This window comes from Pochonia chlamydosporia, chromosome 6, assembly GCF_001653235.2.
Source record: "Pochonia chlamydosporia 170 chromosome 6, whole genome shotgun sequence".
Lineage (NCBI taxonomy): Eukaryota > Fungi > Ascomycota > Sordariomycetes > Hypocreales > Clavicipitaceae > Pochonia > Pochonia chlamydosporia.
In genome coordinates, this window is record NC_035795.1 from 2,422,215 (window position 1) to 2,439,481 (window position 17,267).

Consider the following 17,267-nt stretch of genomic DNA (forward strand, 5'->3'; position numbering starts at 1 on the left):
GGCTCTTGTGACCGACTTGTGTCAAGTACCTAGTATGGGTGGGAATGCCAACGCATCAACTTTGTCTGAGCTCTGGGAGCAAAAGAGGTCACTTGGTTATTCCATTTCTTCATTTCAGCCACAGCGCCTCACAGCCACAGGTCCAAAACAGTGTGCTTGCATTGTCAGCTCACTGTCCGTGCATGTTTGAGGGCTGCGATCTGTCTCCGGTTGGCCCCATCGTGGAACGGAGGGACCCGCTGACTAGTGCATCATTGGCCCTACGATAAGCCGACCTCATCTTCATTGGCCAAACAAAGTGGCGGTGGTGTGCTTCGGAAAGAATGGCGTCCAATGAAACACCATGCCCTCGTTTGCCTCAGGCCGCAATGCGCAGACTTCTGCTTTCGTGAACACGGCCTCGAGATATGTTGCTAGTACGCGGTCCCCCAGATGGGTGCTCGAGTGTTTTCGTCACGGTGCCCACGGAGACCCATACTGGAAATCTCTCGTTGCTCCTCCTTTCTCCATGATACACAATCCCTAACACGTACGACTTGCCCGCTCTGTATCCGACAAACTATCACCAACAGTTTTTCGCCATGGATTTGACAACTGGTCCCAAGATCTAAATGAGCCTATGTGCCGATTGCACACTGGGCCTCGATTTACAACTGCTTTGACGGGGTTCTCTCTCCCTGTGTCGGCTCCTTGCACCCCGACGACGACCAGTCGTCTTCCCTCGCAACGCCCGTGATGGAAGATCCGACTTGGGCGTGGCCCGCCTGGAAGTTTGGCATGAAGAGAGATGACCTCTTTACCACCCTCCACGATCAGTACAACACCTTTTCCTTTACTCTCCAAGACCCCGAGGCTTTCCACCACGATGTGTACGAGATTTCTCGCGACGCGGATACCGCCCATGAGTTTCACAGGATGATGGCTGATCGACGGCAAATGCGACTCCGTGAGCTTAATGAGTCTCTGGAGACGCTGGCCGTCGAAATCATTGCCAATCCGAAGCTCATGGGCACTGAGCAGTGGCAGCACGCCCTGCAGCTCTTCCGAACAAAATCATACGACTCCATTATTCGCTACTTTGCTAGCTATTTACCTGAGGATTACCTCGATCGTCACGACACTCACTCTACCTCGTCGGCTTCTTTCTCAGAAACCGACACTATTAGCACCGCGGCCAGCAGCGTCGACGATGTCCCTTCCCCTTTCATGGACGACGATTTCTTCCCCAACGGTCCCGTCATGACCGCCGAGCCTGATTTGATCAAGGAGAAGCCCTCTCATCATCACATTTCTCATCCCCATGGACCCTTGTCGCCCCCACATACAGAGGATGCACAATCGGAGCCGTCTGTATCATCACCACCATCAGACGCAGAGTCGAACGACTACTCGACGAACCCACCTTCACGATCCATGTCATTTTCCGGATCTGAATCTGGACACTTGGTCCCTGAACTTATTCGACGACGTTATCTCGAAAAGGAATTCGACGAGACGTCTCAGTCAGATGAATGCCACTCCGCTGTCACGTCTGTCTGTGAATCGGTTGAAGGTACCTCGGCTGCAGATGTTGTCAAAGTCCAGTCGCACCCCGACGAGGACGCTATTGACTTTGATGAGGATGATGACATCCCCACCGCCCAATACCCCGACGATGAATTCGATTACCTTGATATTACCCCTTCTTTAATCTCTTGCGACGATACCCTAGATTCCGATACCCCTACCCCCCGTCCCGAAGCGGCTGCTGCATCTTACATGGAGTTCCGGTCCGTTGTTTCACATTCGAAAAAAGCGCCGTCATATCAGCGTTCGCCATCCCCCAAGTGTTGCTTGGTTAGTCGAGGAGCTGGATCTCTAGCACGCGAAGTGCGGAGGAGCCCAGAAGAGTCGTTGAGTAAAATCCAAAAGTCGGTACAGGACTTCTCGAGGAAACGACCGAAGGCGAGAAGAAGGGTGGACTAGCTGCTGCTAACTGGGAGGCAAACCCGCTGTATATATGTGAACCTTACTGTACATATCCTGTATCTTATGACACTAACGAACGACCTTTTGATTTCAAAACTACTACGAGCTAAACGCATGGTCGCCTGGTGCACTCTGTTTTAAAAACAGTCGCTTTGCTTTCATTGGTGATGTCATTTTGGCAAGGCAAACTGAGAACAGATTACGCATACGCCCCATAAATAGGGTCTATTTGAACCATCAGCAGAGACCAAAACACGAGGCTTCCGGCTCTGTTTTTAGACTTGAGGTGAGTACATTTTCTTTTTGCAGTGACGGTTCTACGTACAACATGACCAGACCGAGTGGCCGTGGTGAGTATCACGACGCCAAGATGGTCATGTGCGCCGTCGGTGTGGTGACCCGACATCGGGCTTGTATGGAGGTCATGCCCGGGTATCGACCCGCCCTATGCAGCTCATTTGATGCCGTCTTTGCTGGTCATTTATAATGGTATTGTTGCGTTTGCCTTGTTTTATTGTGCGGCAGCATCATGGATTACGACCACGTTGTGGCGGGCGTTTAGTGTTTGCCTCACCCGTTCCTGGATAGTGCAAGGGACGGGATTGTCTGCCTTCGTTTGTCTTTATGGCAAGCTTGGTTGTTGTTTTTTTATTTGTAAGAGGCATGGCTTGGATGACTTATAAGCTTATGACTTGACTTTTGTATGTATGATATCGTGGTAAGTTTGAGGTAAGTAGTATTCATTGTCGCTTTTATCTCATACTGGTTGATCGGAGCGCCGCACGTATTGGACAGCAAAGTGCTAGGTGTCTTTCACTTCAGACGTAACTGTGCTGTTCCGAGCAGCTCATCGTCCTGGAGTTTGCCGTCGAGGTTGGTAACTTGTTCGCGCAGGTTTGTGTGTCGTTGCGCGATATGCAAGGTGTCCATTCTGCCCTCTGTTGTTATCGCACATAGTATTCTACCATATTTCTTGTATCAAATGGATATATTTTGCAGAATAATACACTCGTATGACGCTTACACTCAGGTGCGAAGTGAGCTCGTGCCTACGAATTGAGAAATAAACAATACGATTTAACGAATACCACTACTACCCTGACATCGTAGCAGTTCCCGATGTCAGCCACGATCATCCAGCAAAATCTTGAAAATTGGCATAAACAATGCGTTTTCTGCGTCTATGCTTCTGGACTCCTAAGCACTGCATCAGGAGATAAACCCCGCCTGAAGATGAAGTACCTACGCCTTGAGTCGACACGTCGCAGACTTCTGTAACCGCGCCCTCTCCATCGTGAATGCAAGCTGTACGGCGCTAAACCAGACCCATTGTAAGAGACATCTTCACCGTACCGTACATGATTTGCGAAACGATTTGCGCCGGGAGATTTCCATTCAGCCGGAGATCCCGCTGCTCCGCGCGTTTGGGGATGCGACAACTGAAACCTGAAACGTCGGAGGCGCAGACCACAAGGCGAGTTTGGCCAGTCGAGCAACTTGGTGTAAGCTGAAAAAGTAGCTTTGTTTAACTCTATTAGTTTAAGAATTAGTGTTGCGGAAGAGGCTGGGCGATAAAAGTAACATTTTAGGCGTAAGTATAACCATCGCAGCCTTTCCAAGCCGCGGCTTTGGATATCGCCACGAAGAGAGTAGGGATGAACGTGTAAAACGAGCAAAAATAAATCTTGGCCGTCAATTTCGTAACCCTTGTCGTATTCTCGTCTTGGAATTCATGTTTTCCCTGAACGACGTAGTTGAGTCCATCTCCGCAACGGCACGAACTACCGCCTCAAACACGTCCCATTCAGGGGACACCCTGTCTCGTTAAAACCCCGAAGTAAACGTTCAAAATAAGCTACCAATCGCATCTAAATAGAAGTTTAAAACAGCTCTAAAAAGGAACAGTTCTAAAACAGTCCACAATTCGCAGATCCTAGCGTTCATCCACTGATGCCCAGCTCGGACAACGACTTACACGAACATCCGCCTTGAGACCTTCACATATCAAGACATCACATAGTTGGAAACAGGGTACAATTAGAACCATCGTAAATTGAAACACACTAATAAGAGCAAAACCTGTAGAAACACCAAATTCCATGGGTGCAATACCAGATCACTGGCCCTTCTTTACCCCCAAGCCCTGTCTTCATACTGCTCTGCAGTTTCGTCATCCCGCGTGAGTGTTGTAAGTTTTTGTTTGTCTTGTATTTGGTATTGTGTAGTTTAGGCTGTGAACTCGATGGCGCGGGTCTCGCTGTCGATACGCTTGACAAAGGCGCCGACGTCCATGTCACGCTTGTTGTTGTTGTTGCCATTTTTAGCGTTGCCGTTGTTTCCAGCATTACCATTGTTGCCGTTGTTTCCAGCGTTTTTGTTGCCGTTGTTACCAGCATTACCATTGTTGCCGTTGTTACCAGCGTTGTTGTTGCCGTTGTTTCCAGCATTACCATTGTTGCCGTTGTTACCAGCGTTGTTGTTGCCATTACCATTGTTGCCGTTGTTACCAGCGTTGTTGTTGCCGTTGTTTCCAGCATTACCATTGTTGCCGTTGTTACCAGCGTTGTTGTTGCCGTTGTTACCAGCGTTGTTGTTGCCGTTGTTTCCAGCGTTGTTGTTACCGTTGTTGTTACCGTTGTTTCCAGCGTTGTTGTTGCCGGCATTGTTGGCGCCGTTTGGTGTCGTTCCATTGTTACCGCCAACCATTTGAACAGGAACAATACCACCGAAAGGACCAGCCCGAGCAGGGTTCTGGCAACGAACCAAGCAGACGTTGTCCTGGCCAGCAACCTGACCGGTGCACTGCTGGTTGGCGGGAATAGCGGCGGTAAGAGGATGATCGGTTTTAGCGCCAGCATTGTTACGGCCACGGTTCCCCTCAACGTTTTGGGTAACTTGGATGTTCTGCCAGGACTGGGCAGTGCCATCCGAGTTAATCATGCAGGTGTAGGGGCCGGCACCATCGCCGTTGACCTGGTGCAGAGTCATCTGGACGTTGCCACCTTGAGAGACCTGGGGAAGTTGGCCGCCCATCTCGGCCATGATAGCCTTCGTACCAGATTCGACATTGTTGTCACCGGCACCAACCGTCTCACCCACAGTCTTTGCGGCCTGACCTCGGAAACGAGTGGCATCCTGCTGGAAAGGGTTTCGACGGGTTCCATCTCGAGGAGTGCTGGTGTCAACACCCAGAGCCATGCCCTGGCCACCAGCGTCGCCGACAGCGTTGGTGATGACGCTGTGACCCGAGACAAGCTGGGCAGCAAAGATGGCGGAAGTAGCGAGAAGAGCCTTGAAAGACATTTTTGACTTGGGGGTATATATAACTGGGTATAGAAAAGACAGAGTGGAAAGATGAGATAAGGGTATTAAGATAATGTGAAGAATCTGGCCTGCAGTAGATATTGAAGAGAATTAGCGGTGAAAATAAGGACAAGCTCCTTGGCAAGTATTGATGGCTGCGTGAGTAAGTGAGTAGTGACGAGGAGAGTGAGGCCATCACCATTCCTTTATACCCGGGGCACAGCTTTTCTCCCTCGTCGTTCCGCGAGTGGACCATATAGCAAAACAGTAAATCGAAACTCCGTAAAAACCTCAACCCTGGACTAATAGACCCCAAAAAGGGTTTCAATTCCGCTTGTCCCTGGGGACCCAGCCATCCGCAGCGCAGTAGTCTCCCATGGCATCCCTCCCGAGAAGGACATGATTCCGACTCCCATCTCAAGAGAGACAACAACTTGACGCGATCGTGAGGTTTTGGAAACCCATGCTAAGAGCTGCGATTGGTTGCATGATCGACAGAGATCAGTCCAAACAATGGTAATCCCCCACGACGCCGAAAGCTGAGAGAAATTACAACGCATCGTAACCTGCAGCGTTTCAAGGGCAGCAGGGCCGGGAGCAAGCCGGAGGCTGAATGTGAGCCAATGACGTCTGTTGTCCGTCGTGTGAGTTGCTTGCCCTCTTGTTGCTTTGACTTTTTACCTTATCAGCACGCTTATTCTTACACGGCTGGGGGCTTTCGGAGTGGATGCGCTTGTGCCTGCTTTGAGGCGAAGTCGCCATCCAGGGTCTGCAGAATGCCGGGACTTGGTGACGATGGTTCTAGCTCTGGTATCGGTATCATGGGAAAGGGGGACCTGGATCCGTGTTTCGCCAATGGCGCTTGTAGCCTGGAGTGATGGTGTTTGAGAATTGAAAAGTCAAGTCCGATTTCCTATTTGGGCAAGATTCCTTTGTGGATCTGTCCGGGGTTTAACTAATGGCCGTGCGAATGTATCAAGACTCAAGAGAATACTCGTCTAACACGGGTCTGCCGGAGACTATCCTGCTACAGTACCCCCTTCTTGGGAGGGAAGGGGGAAACGGGGACAAAAAAAGAGAGGCTACAGTAGAAATTCACCGAGATCATGAAGTGGCCTGTTTGGTGATCGGACCGGTAGTCACAAAGCGATCACCGTGGCATCATAATCCACATCTGGGTTGTTCGGTTGTATCGCCAAGGGTCGGGTAACATCTTGGCGCTTGACGATATCCCACTTCTGCCGGGATGTTAATGGTCCTTGCATTCCCGGTATTTCCTGACGTCAACATGTCAGCGTTCGCACGAGGAAGTTACAGACGGAAAGTGACATTTGATGTAAATCCTATTGGTCACATCCAACATTCCAATGAACTGTGAAAACATACCTAAAATTGACGGATATGCCGCCTCTGCATCCTCCAGATGACCCATAGTCGGGCTGCCTCTTTTCGTTCCACTCCCACCTGACACATCCCACTTTACATCTTATGTGGAATCAAATTGTTCTCAAGGCACTTAAAACCGGCATTCTCGGCAGAGACGAATCGCTTGCAGGTTCCCTGCTGTTTCCCGGCAGGCAGGTGAGCGACATAGGAGCACTCTGCCCAAACCATCCCCTGGCCATGTCTGAAGATCAGTACATGAAACGCCAGTTGGCGTTGAAGCTGAGGCAAGCGTCTATTTTAAAACCAACAGCCACAACCGGCCCCATGACCTAATGTAACCTAACGTCCTCTTCCTCAATATCATCGAAATACTCCGAGCTAATACCATGGATATAGCAATCGCCGATGAGGCTGTGCCACGGAGCCCCATGTTCACCTCTTCGAAGAAGGAAGAGGATCTCGCTGCCTCCAAATAGGCTAACAACATCTCCTACTTGAACCAGTCGCGAAGCAATCCCAAAGTAGCCCCTTTTGGTCACTATAAACCTCCACTCGTCAAAACACCCATGTAAGGTGTTGAGGTAATCTTGGCTCTTTGCATCGTGAGACTGCAAAACAGAGTCGTCTATAACGTTGTTGGCTGCATGGGCAGACTTATCACCCGCTGCATCCACAAACCTTGAAGACGTGCTAGTTGTTCCAGGGGTGATTTTGCCTTCATATAGATTCATTAATGCTCGGTATGATGACTTTAGCCTGCCAAGGCCCGAATGTGTTATTTGTGGGAACTGAGCATTGGCTATGGGAACTCTCCACTTGAGTTCCGATTTACGCTCGCGTGGAAAATACTCTCCCTCATGGTTGTCAATGGTGCTGCTAATCTCTTGAAGATACTGGCGAGCTCGCGATGGAATGTTTGCCTCAATGCTGACATGGGCTACTTTGTCTGCATGAAGGGCCCCGATGACGAGCTCGTTGTCAACGCCAGCCTCAAACCGCGCACGTAGTGCGAGTTTCACCTGAGGCGCTCGCGGCACACCACGCCTAAAAGATTCCACGAGACCTTTGGGTCTCAAAATCGTCCAGTCTGGTATCCAAGAGGGGAAGCGATTGGGATCTTCACCAGGCTTGAGGGCTCTCTTCGAGCTCAACCCTGCGTGGTATAACATTGCCAGTGTACGGCCCTGTGCAACAAATGCTCGTCCGTAGCGAAGCACAATATCCTCAAATGCGCAATCGTAGTCGGGCTTAAATCCTTGTTGCTCATCCTTGTCAGCCGCCAGGTTCAGCAGGGCGAACAGGCGATCACGCTGTCTTGTTGCCTCTGCGTATCTGAAGAATTCAAGTAGACCAAGTAGTGCCCATGTTTCCTCCCGGGCCAAGTCATCGCGCCGTTGGACTAGTATTCGAAAATGTGAGAATATGTTATGCAAATCCTGGTATTGCTCACCACCAGACTTGATCTCACTGTCACAATTCTCCACTGCAGTGACGAGGTCATTCCAATCGATAGTCCAGTCGCCACATATGACTGTTATTTTGGCGGCAACCACAGCTTCTTGTATAATCCAAACTCTCCGAAACCATGCTCGAGCGAACAGCGCGGTAATAGAATTCCATACCGGGTCATTAGCCGGGGGAATGTATTCCTCTCCCCACGACTGTGGAATCGCTGGCAGCCCGACGGGCCAGTTTTTGGGAGATGTGACTTTGGCGTGAACCTGCGCCAATGTCTGCAACGCCTGACCACTGTCGTCAGCTTCCTCTCCTAAGTAAGCGGCTACACGGGCGGCTGTGTTGAATATATTTGCCATCAGGCGAACCTGATCGACTTTTTCCTTGTTGTCAGATTGATTGATGCATATGGCATCCACCCACACCATGGTGTGCCTATCAGTCTCCCGAAGTTTTACGAGGGCAGCATGAAGCGTGGGTGTCAACTGAATTACCCCCTCCGGTGTCCTCAGCAACTTGCTGGGTTTCTGGGTGCCCCAAGAATATGAAAGGGCCATGTACGGCTCGGCAGACCCCAACTTAACATGATGGAGGACGCCTTGCAATTCCGAGTCGGTGGAGCCGGGAAGAATCGCCAATACTCGCATGTATGTGGCCCCTTCAAGAGATCGATACTTGTACGAATTTGTGCGTTTTCTGTCCCGTCTTTGAATGCTATTGCTGAAGTCAAGCTCTAGAGAGCCGTCATCATCCCTGTCCCTAGCATCTTGTCCAGGTGACTTGAAGCAGTTGAAAAGACTTCGTTTCCGTCGACGAGGCGGTGACACAGTTCGGAACGTTGCGCTTGGCCTTAGAATTCTAGCTTCGAGTGTTGCTCCACGACTCAGGCGCATTGTATCCGATAGATATAACTGCCAAGGATCTACATATATGCGGAAATCCATGTTGGAATGGAGTTTCGAAATCTTGATCAAAGCCAATACGTGGGTGGGTGCATGCTTAGGGTTGTCTGGGAGTCTGTATTTCCGCGCCTACAATACTCTCTTAGTACGTTATTTGTTAGTAAGAAGGTGATGTGTTACACCTACCCTTTCGAGCTGCGAGACACTTATTGGAAATACAGAGTCAGTACCCCCCGGTATTGTTGTCACTTCCAGGTGGTACTGTGGCGGATCGAGGGTCCAGTTTTCAGCATTGGAATACCCCTGGTGAATAAAGAGGTCGTTCACATCATGTGAGTTCCTGGGCATGGTAAACGTTGAATGTGAGTCATCCTTGTTTTTGAAAGAAGAGTATCCGGCTCTTTTTCTCATTGGGCTAGTCCAATGCTGATGTGGGTTATAGCTCTTCACTCTTCTTTTGAGAAAGTTCGAGGTCTGGTCAGGAGGTCAGTGAAATATCCTGTAACAGGTGGCGGTAGTTGCATACGATGAGTTCCCCCAAATACTGGTCGTTATCAGACGATTCCCTTCTGAGTGTATCATGAAGCAACCTAAATTTCGATCGCCGTAGAAACTTATCCGGCGGAGCTACGCTGTTCTCCCACTTTGGACCTGGCTCTTGAGAGTCACCGTCGCTTACCGCAGACGGATTCTGGGGCTTCTTCTCGCCTACAGCCCCGTCTTTAGAATCCGTAGATTTTTTGGAGTTGCCATTAGAGGTGCTCAAAGGTTGAAAATTCTGCCCGTTGGGAATATGCTCTCCTTGCTGTGGATTGAGGGTCTCGCCTAGGTGTTCTCCAAACTGGGGAACTGCGTCGAAGGGATCGGTGATGTCTTGGAACTCATGTCCTAGGTTACCAGCTTCGTTGACGTAGTCTCGCATATCTGCATCAGGCTTGCTCCCATGATTTGCCGAGCCAAAAGTTGTCTTGCGGTCAGGCACTTCAATCTTCTGCCACCGGATTTGAGAATTATTCTCAGCCACATTTTGAGATGTCTTATTGTCCACACCGCGCTGGTCTCCTTTTCTTGTGCCCTTGGCCTGATGTCCCGAGCTTTGGGCGTTTGGCGGATCTCTTGCTACATCCGGAATCTCTTCAACATCGAACAACTTGTCGCGGCGTGGCCGCCTCTGGACCATGCGGTTTCCTGGAACAGTATCTTAGTCAACGAATCATAAAAAGATTAGTGATGAAAATCACCTCGTTTCCTCATAAACTCTACGAATCCACGGTCTTCAGGAACTGCTTGTCTGAGAAACAGACCCCGAATCTCACTCTCGTTTGGCAAGCTCAAGGTCGAAAGCAAAAGGCTCGTGTGCTTGAGGCTCCTTATGTGGCAGATGCGTGCCAAGATCTCCACCAGTTCGTACGGTGGAGAAGCAGCCAAGATGTCCTTCTCAATCATAAAGATAAACAGCCAGCCATCCTCTATCTTTTCTGCAACTCTAGTATTGCTGGCACGACCTCTGATTTCCCGTCCGTCCGCAAGAATAGACCATGCTTGTTTGACAGTTGTGACTTGGCATACTAGAGTGTTGCAGAGTAGGGAGTAGATATCTTCTCGATCAAAAACTATTCGTGGCATTAAGCTATCCGAATCCAACAGTTAGTAAATCACACAGAGGAGCATCGCAGGGCAACAAGAAATGCATAGTCTAACCGGGCAATGTAGTTCATTTTCGTTCTCAGGCTTTCTGTGTACTCTTGGTGGATGCTAATATCACCTGTCGCATTTATCCTTCTCTTTGCTATTGTCGATAATTTTCGATGGCCGAGACGAAGTATGTCAAAAAGATTCTCCATCTGAGAAATTTCGTCAATTTGGAATGCCAGCAGTGGAATTTTCTTGTGGAAGCTTTGGTATTGTTGAATATCATCTGCAATATACCAATTTTCGCGGTCGCCGGCAGTGCTTAGATGATGGAATTGAGAGCCGTCTTCTTCAATCTTGACTGGAAAGATCTTGTCTTCCAACAGTCCGTAAACAACATCCGCTGTCGTTCGCGTGTGGTCCCATCTCAGCACTTCGCTAATTTTGAGAAACAAGCCGGAAATCTCAGTCGATTTGCTCTGATCATTGATCTTTTTGGCTTCTGAGATGTACAAGTCAACCTCGTTGTCACGAACTCCGGCGACTTGACAGAACAATCGTTTGCACGCTCGATAGAATCCGGCGAGCGAGCATACATCGGAGTTGGAGTGACTCGTCTCATTCCAAATACAGTCCTTCGCCCTAACCCACTTGAACTTCCTCGCTCCTTGCGCCGGGATGTAGATGAAGTTTTGGGTTTTTATAAAGTCCCTGTATTCCGTTAGCCTTGGGGCAATTAGGTTGAAGCACCAATTGCTTACCTCAAATCTCGATCCAGTTCATCTATCCGACCTTGTATCTTCAGGTATAGGAGGTTCATAGCAACTTCAGAGACTTCAAACGACATCATATTCTGTATGCATTGGAAGTAGAAGAAAACATTAAGTTCCACAGAAACACCAAGTTGCTGCAACACCCTCCAAGCGCGCTTCGAGGGCACAGGTACGTCGAGAATAAATCCAATCTCACTGGCTGAGATATCAGGGTCGATGTCCGTGAGGGATGTTTGCTTCAATTGATGTTTCTTGCCGTCCTTACACAGGACAGGCATGCTCCCAAGCTCTGCGATGAGCTTTCTCCTAGACCGATTGAAGATCGATTCGGTGATTTTGTCTTTGGGGTCCTCTTCAATCCAGCGCGAGTAGTGTTCCCAATTATCTCGAAGAAGAATGAGAATATCTGACGAAGGGAACTCGTTGAACAAAAATTTGAAGTCTTCGGATAGATGGAACGAACCATCCGGTAACTTAGAAACAAGCCGAGGAATTTGGGCGAGACCAAAGTACTTTTGAAGCCATGATTTCCAGGCGTCAGATTGTTTGGGGAATACCGACAGGTATTGCGGATGTAGAAATTCAACGTCGACTCTGCAATTTGCCAATAATTTTGCAGCCGAGAGCTTTTCACGCGGATTTGCATCGATGTAGAGCATTGAGCCCTTGCGACGATTTTCATTCTCACTCATGAACCAAATATTTGCAATCTGGGCCGGTTCCCAATTGGACTCGTATAGAAACTTGGCCTGGGAGACCAGATCATCCAAAGATAACTTGGAAATCCGTGCTTCATCGGCGTGCAAGTCCAGAATAAGTTGACGGACATTGACGGTATCAAATGATTTGACTCCAAGACCACTGAGTAGCCGTTGCCGATTAAAGTCCGCCTCCGCGTCTTGCCGTACCACCAACATCTCCACGCCCCCTGGGACTTCAAAATTGCTATCATTCTTAGAGAAGAAAATCGTGTTCTTGTTAGAACTAATCCACTTCTTCGTTCCTCGCAAAGGAACAATTTGAAGCTCCTTCATCCTCGCATTGAACGTCGTATTGTTAACGTGGGGAACAAGAACCGCTGCAAGATCAGAGTGCCAGTCGTCGTCCTTACTCCTGAATGCCTCAAAATTATCTTTAATAAGAGAGCTTAAATGGTGGAGAAAGGTGTCGAAGGTTAGTTTCTGCACGCCGAGTTTCTCCAGCGCTGGTAGAGCGGTCTCATTATACACAGGAGCTAGGTATTTGGCCTGGGTGTGTTCCCCCAAAGTAAAGGGAATGCCTTTGCTGTCCAAATATTCTTTAGGTACATAAATGAGAGATTCTGGCATGAAGAAATCCTTTGAATATGACTGAAGAACCTTTTCCGCCTTGAGTCTGGTCAAGACGGCGGAACGGAATAATGAAAAGATGTCAGAGCGAGAATCGAGCGGAATATATAATGGCCAATCATATTGAAGCATCTTGGTGGCGATAGTTTTAATAGCGGCAACAAATGCGTGCTGGAGGTCGAGGACAATGCTGTAATTCCATGTATTGGAATTGTCGATGTCTTCGCGATTCGCCGTAAGGGCAAAGTCCGCTTGCAATAGAAACTGTGATACAACTTAGCTCTATGTGCACTTCAGGGATGCAAGGGTTGCACAAACACTAAAACCATAAGGCTGAATTGGAAGGAAAGCGTATACATCCTGTGATACAGACCCCAGATCAGTGCTTGCAGAGGTTGGAAATGCAAGCACGATTTCTGATGGAGGATGATCCTGGCTTTTCGACAGTGCCATAGTATGCCTGATGACCGTATAATCGATAAATTGTTCGTTCTCTTTGAGTAAACAATGCCCATCAGCGGTGGTAGGCTCATCCAGTTTCTCAAGCCTCTTGTTTAGTATCTTGCCGTCCTTCAGAGCCACCTGCAGGTTTATGCGTCTCAACTTCTGCAAAAAGATCAACAGCCTTGAATCAATGGAGCACAAATCCTTGACTAGTTCCTCCTCGTTGTAATCTTCCGACAGTTTCAGATAAAAGCTAGTGTAGCCTGACTGCGTCTTCGCCGATTCATCCAAAGCACCAACTTGGCCGGGAAAGTCGGCCCAAATAGGAGTAATAATGCCTAGAGGCTGAGTCTTGTCGAATTTGAAGGAATAAGGTCCCGATTGTATCCATACTACATCCGTCGCTTTGAACACCGACTTGAAGCCGATGCCCTTTTGTCCAATGTATCTCCCCGCCTGGTTTACCCCAATCTTCGAACTATCGCCTGCAGTGCAAATGGCGTCGACATTTTCGCGGGTGAACCCCGTTTCATTGCAGCCGACTTGCAGGATTCGATTCGCATATTTGAATGTGAGAGTTGGGAACCTTGTCTTAAAATGGTTGTCGTCGGCATTTTGAATGAGCTCCAAGAGAAAGTGAGTCGACTTTTGATATAGCCTCTCCGCAATTCTGCAATTCCAAATACACTCTGTTAGCAATGCAGGATGTATGTTGACATACTTGTTACGCGATCATACATGTCTAATGTTCTCTTCAAGACGTCGGTATTGCTACCTCTTGTGTCGTTGTCACGGACTATTCTCTTGCTTCTTATTTCAGTGATGTGGTCTTTCGCGTCGCGAATAGCACTGGGCGACTGCTCCATAATGCAACCACGATGCGACGCAGGCAAAAAGAAAAAGAAAAGAAAGCAAGATGAAGAGAGCGTCAAGTAAACGAAGTTCGGCAAAGACGGTTTTCTAAAAGCTCAGCTTGCACGGCAGTTCACGGCTGACATGTAATATCGTTTCCTGAAAGCGATCATTGGACCGACTTGGGGAAAAGGCGCTAGGTGAGGCTGCATAAGCCTGCAATCAAGAGGCAACCAGTGTTTCGCCTCATTCTCATTCAACTGTTGCGCCAGTTAGTTGTGAGTTTTGTTTCGGTAATTACAAATGAGCCGACTTTCATTCCATTCAATCTGAGCTAGTAACTATGCTGCCGGCTCGACCACCAACTTCGCTATATGAAGGCAAACTTCCAAATTATCCTAAAAGCCTAGGGTTCAAAATAGCCAATTCCCTGATGTGCTCATCCCAAATCTCAAGAGGATCTCTCTGCACCTGAGCACCATCTTTCTTTGCACCGTACATATAAGGTTTCTCATCCGCGTAACAGGCTGTTTCCTGCTCCTTGGGTACCTTGCCCTCCATTATGTAGGCTTTGGCAATCTCATCAGTACACTTGGATGTGTCCCTCGACGAATGTCCATAGCCGTGGTGCGCAATCAGCCTGGCATTCTCGCCCATCTCGCCTAAAAGACGTCTGCCGTTGCGCAATGGCGTAGCTGGATCATAGGTCTCAGCAATCAGCAGAATTGGGTTGCTCAAAGTCTTGTTCAAATCGCCACGGTAGACTTCAGCTGGCTTGGGCCAGTACTTAGTAAAGTGCCTGCAAGGAAAGATGTTTTGGAATCGAGAATTTCCCGCAATCCAGGACTTGGCCGTCATGTTAGCCCAGAGTGATTCATACCAGTCCATACCATCCTCCGGTTCTGGTGAATCGTACTGGTCAGCGCAAATGACCAAAGTACCAAGCTCTTCAGAGCTTGGACGTTTGTTTGGTGGTGGTGGTTTGGTAGGATCATATTCCCAGACGCTACGCTCGAGCATGGTTGCCGCAAGAGTTGTGTTGCCAGCCTCCAACTCATGGAGCATCTGGGCCAGGGCCGGCCAGCCTTTGGCATTGTACATGGCCCCATACAGCAATCCCACAAGGTTTGAATACGTAATCAATGAAGGGCCAGAGGATTTGGTATAGGACACAAGTGGTCGTTTGATGAGAGCCTGGATCAAAGTGGTCATTCGCTTCTCAAGATCTTCCAAGGTGACCGCTTTGCCTTCATGGGGCTTTGCCAATGCACAATGCTCAGGACCGGCATTGATGCATTCTCCCAATAGCCCGTCATGGAAGGCATCTGTTCCATTGTCCAAGGCCGTCCAGCCAAAACCGCCGAGAACACGGTGATCACGCACATATTCGGTTCCATCCAGAATCATCCTTCCAACGCTATTGGGGAACATACCGGCATACGTTTGGCCAATACCGGTTCCGTAACTGACCAGATACCCGGTAAGTCCATCTTCGCCCAGAGCCAGTCGAATCTGCTCCAAGTCCCGGGCAACAAAGGCTGTCGAAACGAAACGAGGAAGGTCTCCGTGGAGTTTCTGACATGCGCTGAGTATGGAATCGCTCATGGCATCGAAGAACTCTAGTTGAGCACGGGGGGAGGGCGAAGTCTCGCGATACTGGGACATGCGCATCAACCAATGATCCCTATCCACATCGTATGGGAAGCAGGAGATGTCAGGCAAAGAGGCATTGACACCACGAGGGTCCCATCCAAGCACATCATACTTTCCATCGCTAAATCGCTTCGAAATCTCCTCTGAAGATCGCCAAGCCATGGAAGTTCCACTGCCGCCGGGACCGCCAGGCTCAATGACAATGGTACGTTCGCTCTTGGTACCAGCACCGTGGCGAGGCTTGCCTTGGTGGGGCTTGCCGTGGTGTCGTTTATGGCCATGGTGAGCAAGACCCGACACTTGGTATTTGGTCACTGCAAGACGAGCAATGCGGGTATCTGACTTGTTGGTATAATCCAGAGGAACATCAATATATCCACAGAGGTAGATACCCCGACCGGCGTACAGGTCGTGATGGGGCGGGTGGTGGTGAGGATGTACATGATGAGGCGGTTTAAGGTGAGGCAGTCTTGGATGAGGTAGCTCGGGATGCCCAGGCTTTCTAGGTTCACCGGGCTCTCCAGGTTTTCCGGGATAGTGTGGATTATGAGGTTTATGAGGCTCGTGAGGTTCGTGAGGGCCTTTGTGTCCCTCTGTTGCATTGCCCCAGCTCCAGTGTCTTGGATCAGGGTCAAACCTCTTCGCCCATGTATGTTCGGGTCGAGGATCATCAAGAGGGGGCAGCACCGAGTCCTTGGTACAGGGAATGAAGTGGAAGGGGTCGTCCTTCTGCGGGAATCTGCCAAACGACGGATGTCGAGGGCGATGATGGCACCGATGAGGCCATCTCCAATGCGGCCAGTGTGGCCTAAACAACAGGCACAAGACCGTAACGGCAATGAAAATCCTAAGGAAAGGTCGCCATGGACGTCTGGCTGACGGCTGGGGAGCGTCTACTTGGTTGCTGGTGTCGTCTCCCTCATTTCTCTCGGGCTCAAGGAGAGGAGCCTTCTCAAAAGGCACGTTGCCCATGGTTGATGTAGAGCCTCACAACTTGAGAGCAGTTGGACGGCAGAGTTCCTGGTGAAGTGAAGGTGACGGAACGACTTCAGGTCGTTCTTATGAGCCTGAGACGAGATTACGCACGCACATGCGCCATCAGACACACGATTGAGCGCCTGGTCCAGGGTCTTGGCGGCACTAATGAATGTCGGATGGGGCTTGGCATTTGATGCTAGTGTCAGAGAAAGATGGTCGATTGGGAAGCGCGAAAGTGATTGTCAGCAGAAAAAGGTACGTACCAGTGCAAGAGGCACAAAGTGGGGCAGGGATCGGGTACCCGTCCTCGCAGCGTTCCTTCCCGTTTGGGGCTTTGTATCAAAAAGGTGGCAAGTGCAGACCAGACCATACGGACGGTGGTACCAGAGCGGCTCGATATCCTTTCAAAGAAAAGACAAAGAAGATGAGACACAAAATGAATAAGAAAAGAAGATGGGAAAAGGGAAAGGGGAAACACAACAGATGATATCGATGCCAAATCCATTGCGTTCTGCGGCACCTCCCATGAACCCATAAAACCCAGCTGTCCGAGTTCCTCTCAGCGGATCCATCTCCACGGACAAGGAATTGAG

The 17,267-nt window shown here is 49.4% G+C and overlaps 4 protein-coding genes across 4 annotated transcripts; 1 reads left to right on the forward strand and 3 right to left on the reverse strand.

The window, feature by feature from the left end:
• Positions 1–735: 735 nt before the first annotated feature.
• VFPPC_14493 (hypothetical protein) lies at positions 736–1,965 on the forward strand (the record flags this gene model as incomplete). The annotated part of the gene is made up of 1 exon (XM_018292261.1): positions 736–1,965. The coding sequence occupies one exon, from the start codon at positions 736–738 to the stop codon at positions 1,963–1,965; it is 1,230 nt and encodes a 409-aa protein (XP_018140495.1).
• A 2,229-nt stretch (positions 1,966–4,194) lies between these two features.
• On the reverse strand, positions 4,195–5,271 carry VFPPC_08840 (CAS1 appressorium specific protein; the record flags this gene model as incomplete). The annotated part of the gene is made up of 1 exon (XM_018287476.2): positions 4,195–5,271. The coding sequence occupies one exon, from the start codon at positions 5,269–5,271 to the stop codon at positions 4,195–4,197; it is 1,077 nt and encodes a 358-aa protein (XP_018140494.2).
• Positions 5,272–6,986: 1,715 nt separating this feature from the next.
• VFPPC_16397 (heterokaryon incompatibility protein) lies at positions 6,987–14,057 on the reverse strand (the record flags this gene model as incomplete). Its single annotated transcript, XM_018294150.1, has 8 exons — positions 6,987–9,143; positions 9,201–9,488; positions 9,541–10,202; positions 10,256–10,644; positions 10,716–11,357; positions 11,408–13,011; positions 13,066–13,861; positions 13,930–14,057. The coding sequence occupies 8 exons, from the start codon at positions 14,055–14,057 to the stop codon at positions 6,987–6,989; spliced, it is 6,666 nt and encodes a 2,221-aa protein (XP_018140493.1).
• Positions 14,058–14,436: 379 nt separating this feature from the next.
• On the reverse strand, positions 14,437–16,668 carry VFPPC_08834 (tap domain-containing protein; the record flags this gene model as incomplete). The annotated part of the gene is made up of 1 exon (XM_018287475.1): positions 14,437–16,668. One exon carries the CDS (start codon positions 16,666–16,668, stop codon positions 14,437–14,439), a length of 2,232 nt encoding a protein of 743 aa, XP_018140492.1.
• Between the last annotated feature and the right edge of the window lie 599 nt (positions 16,669–17,267).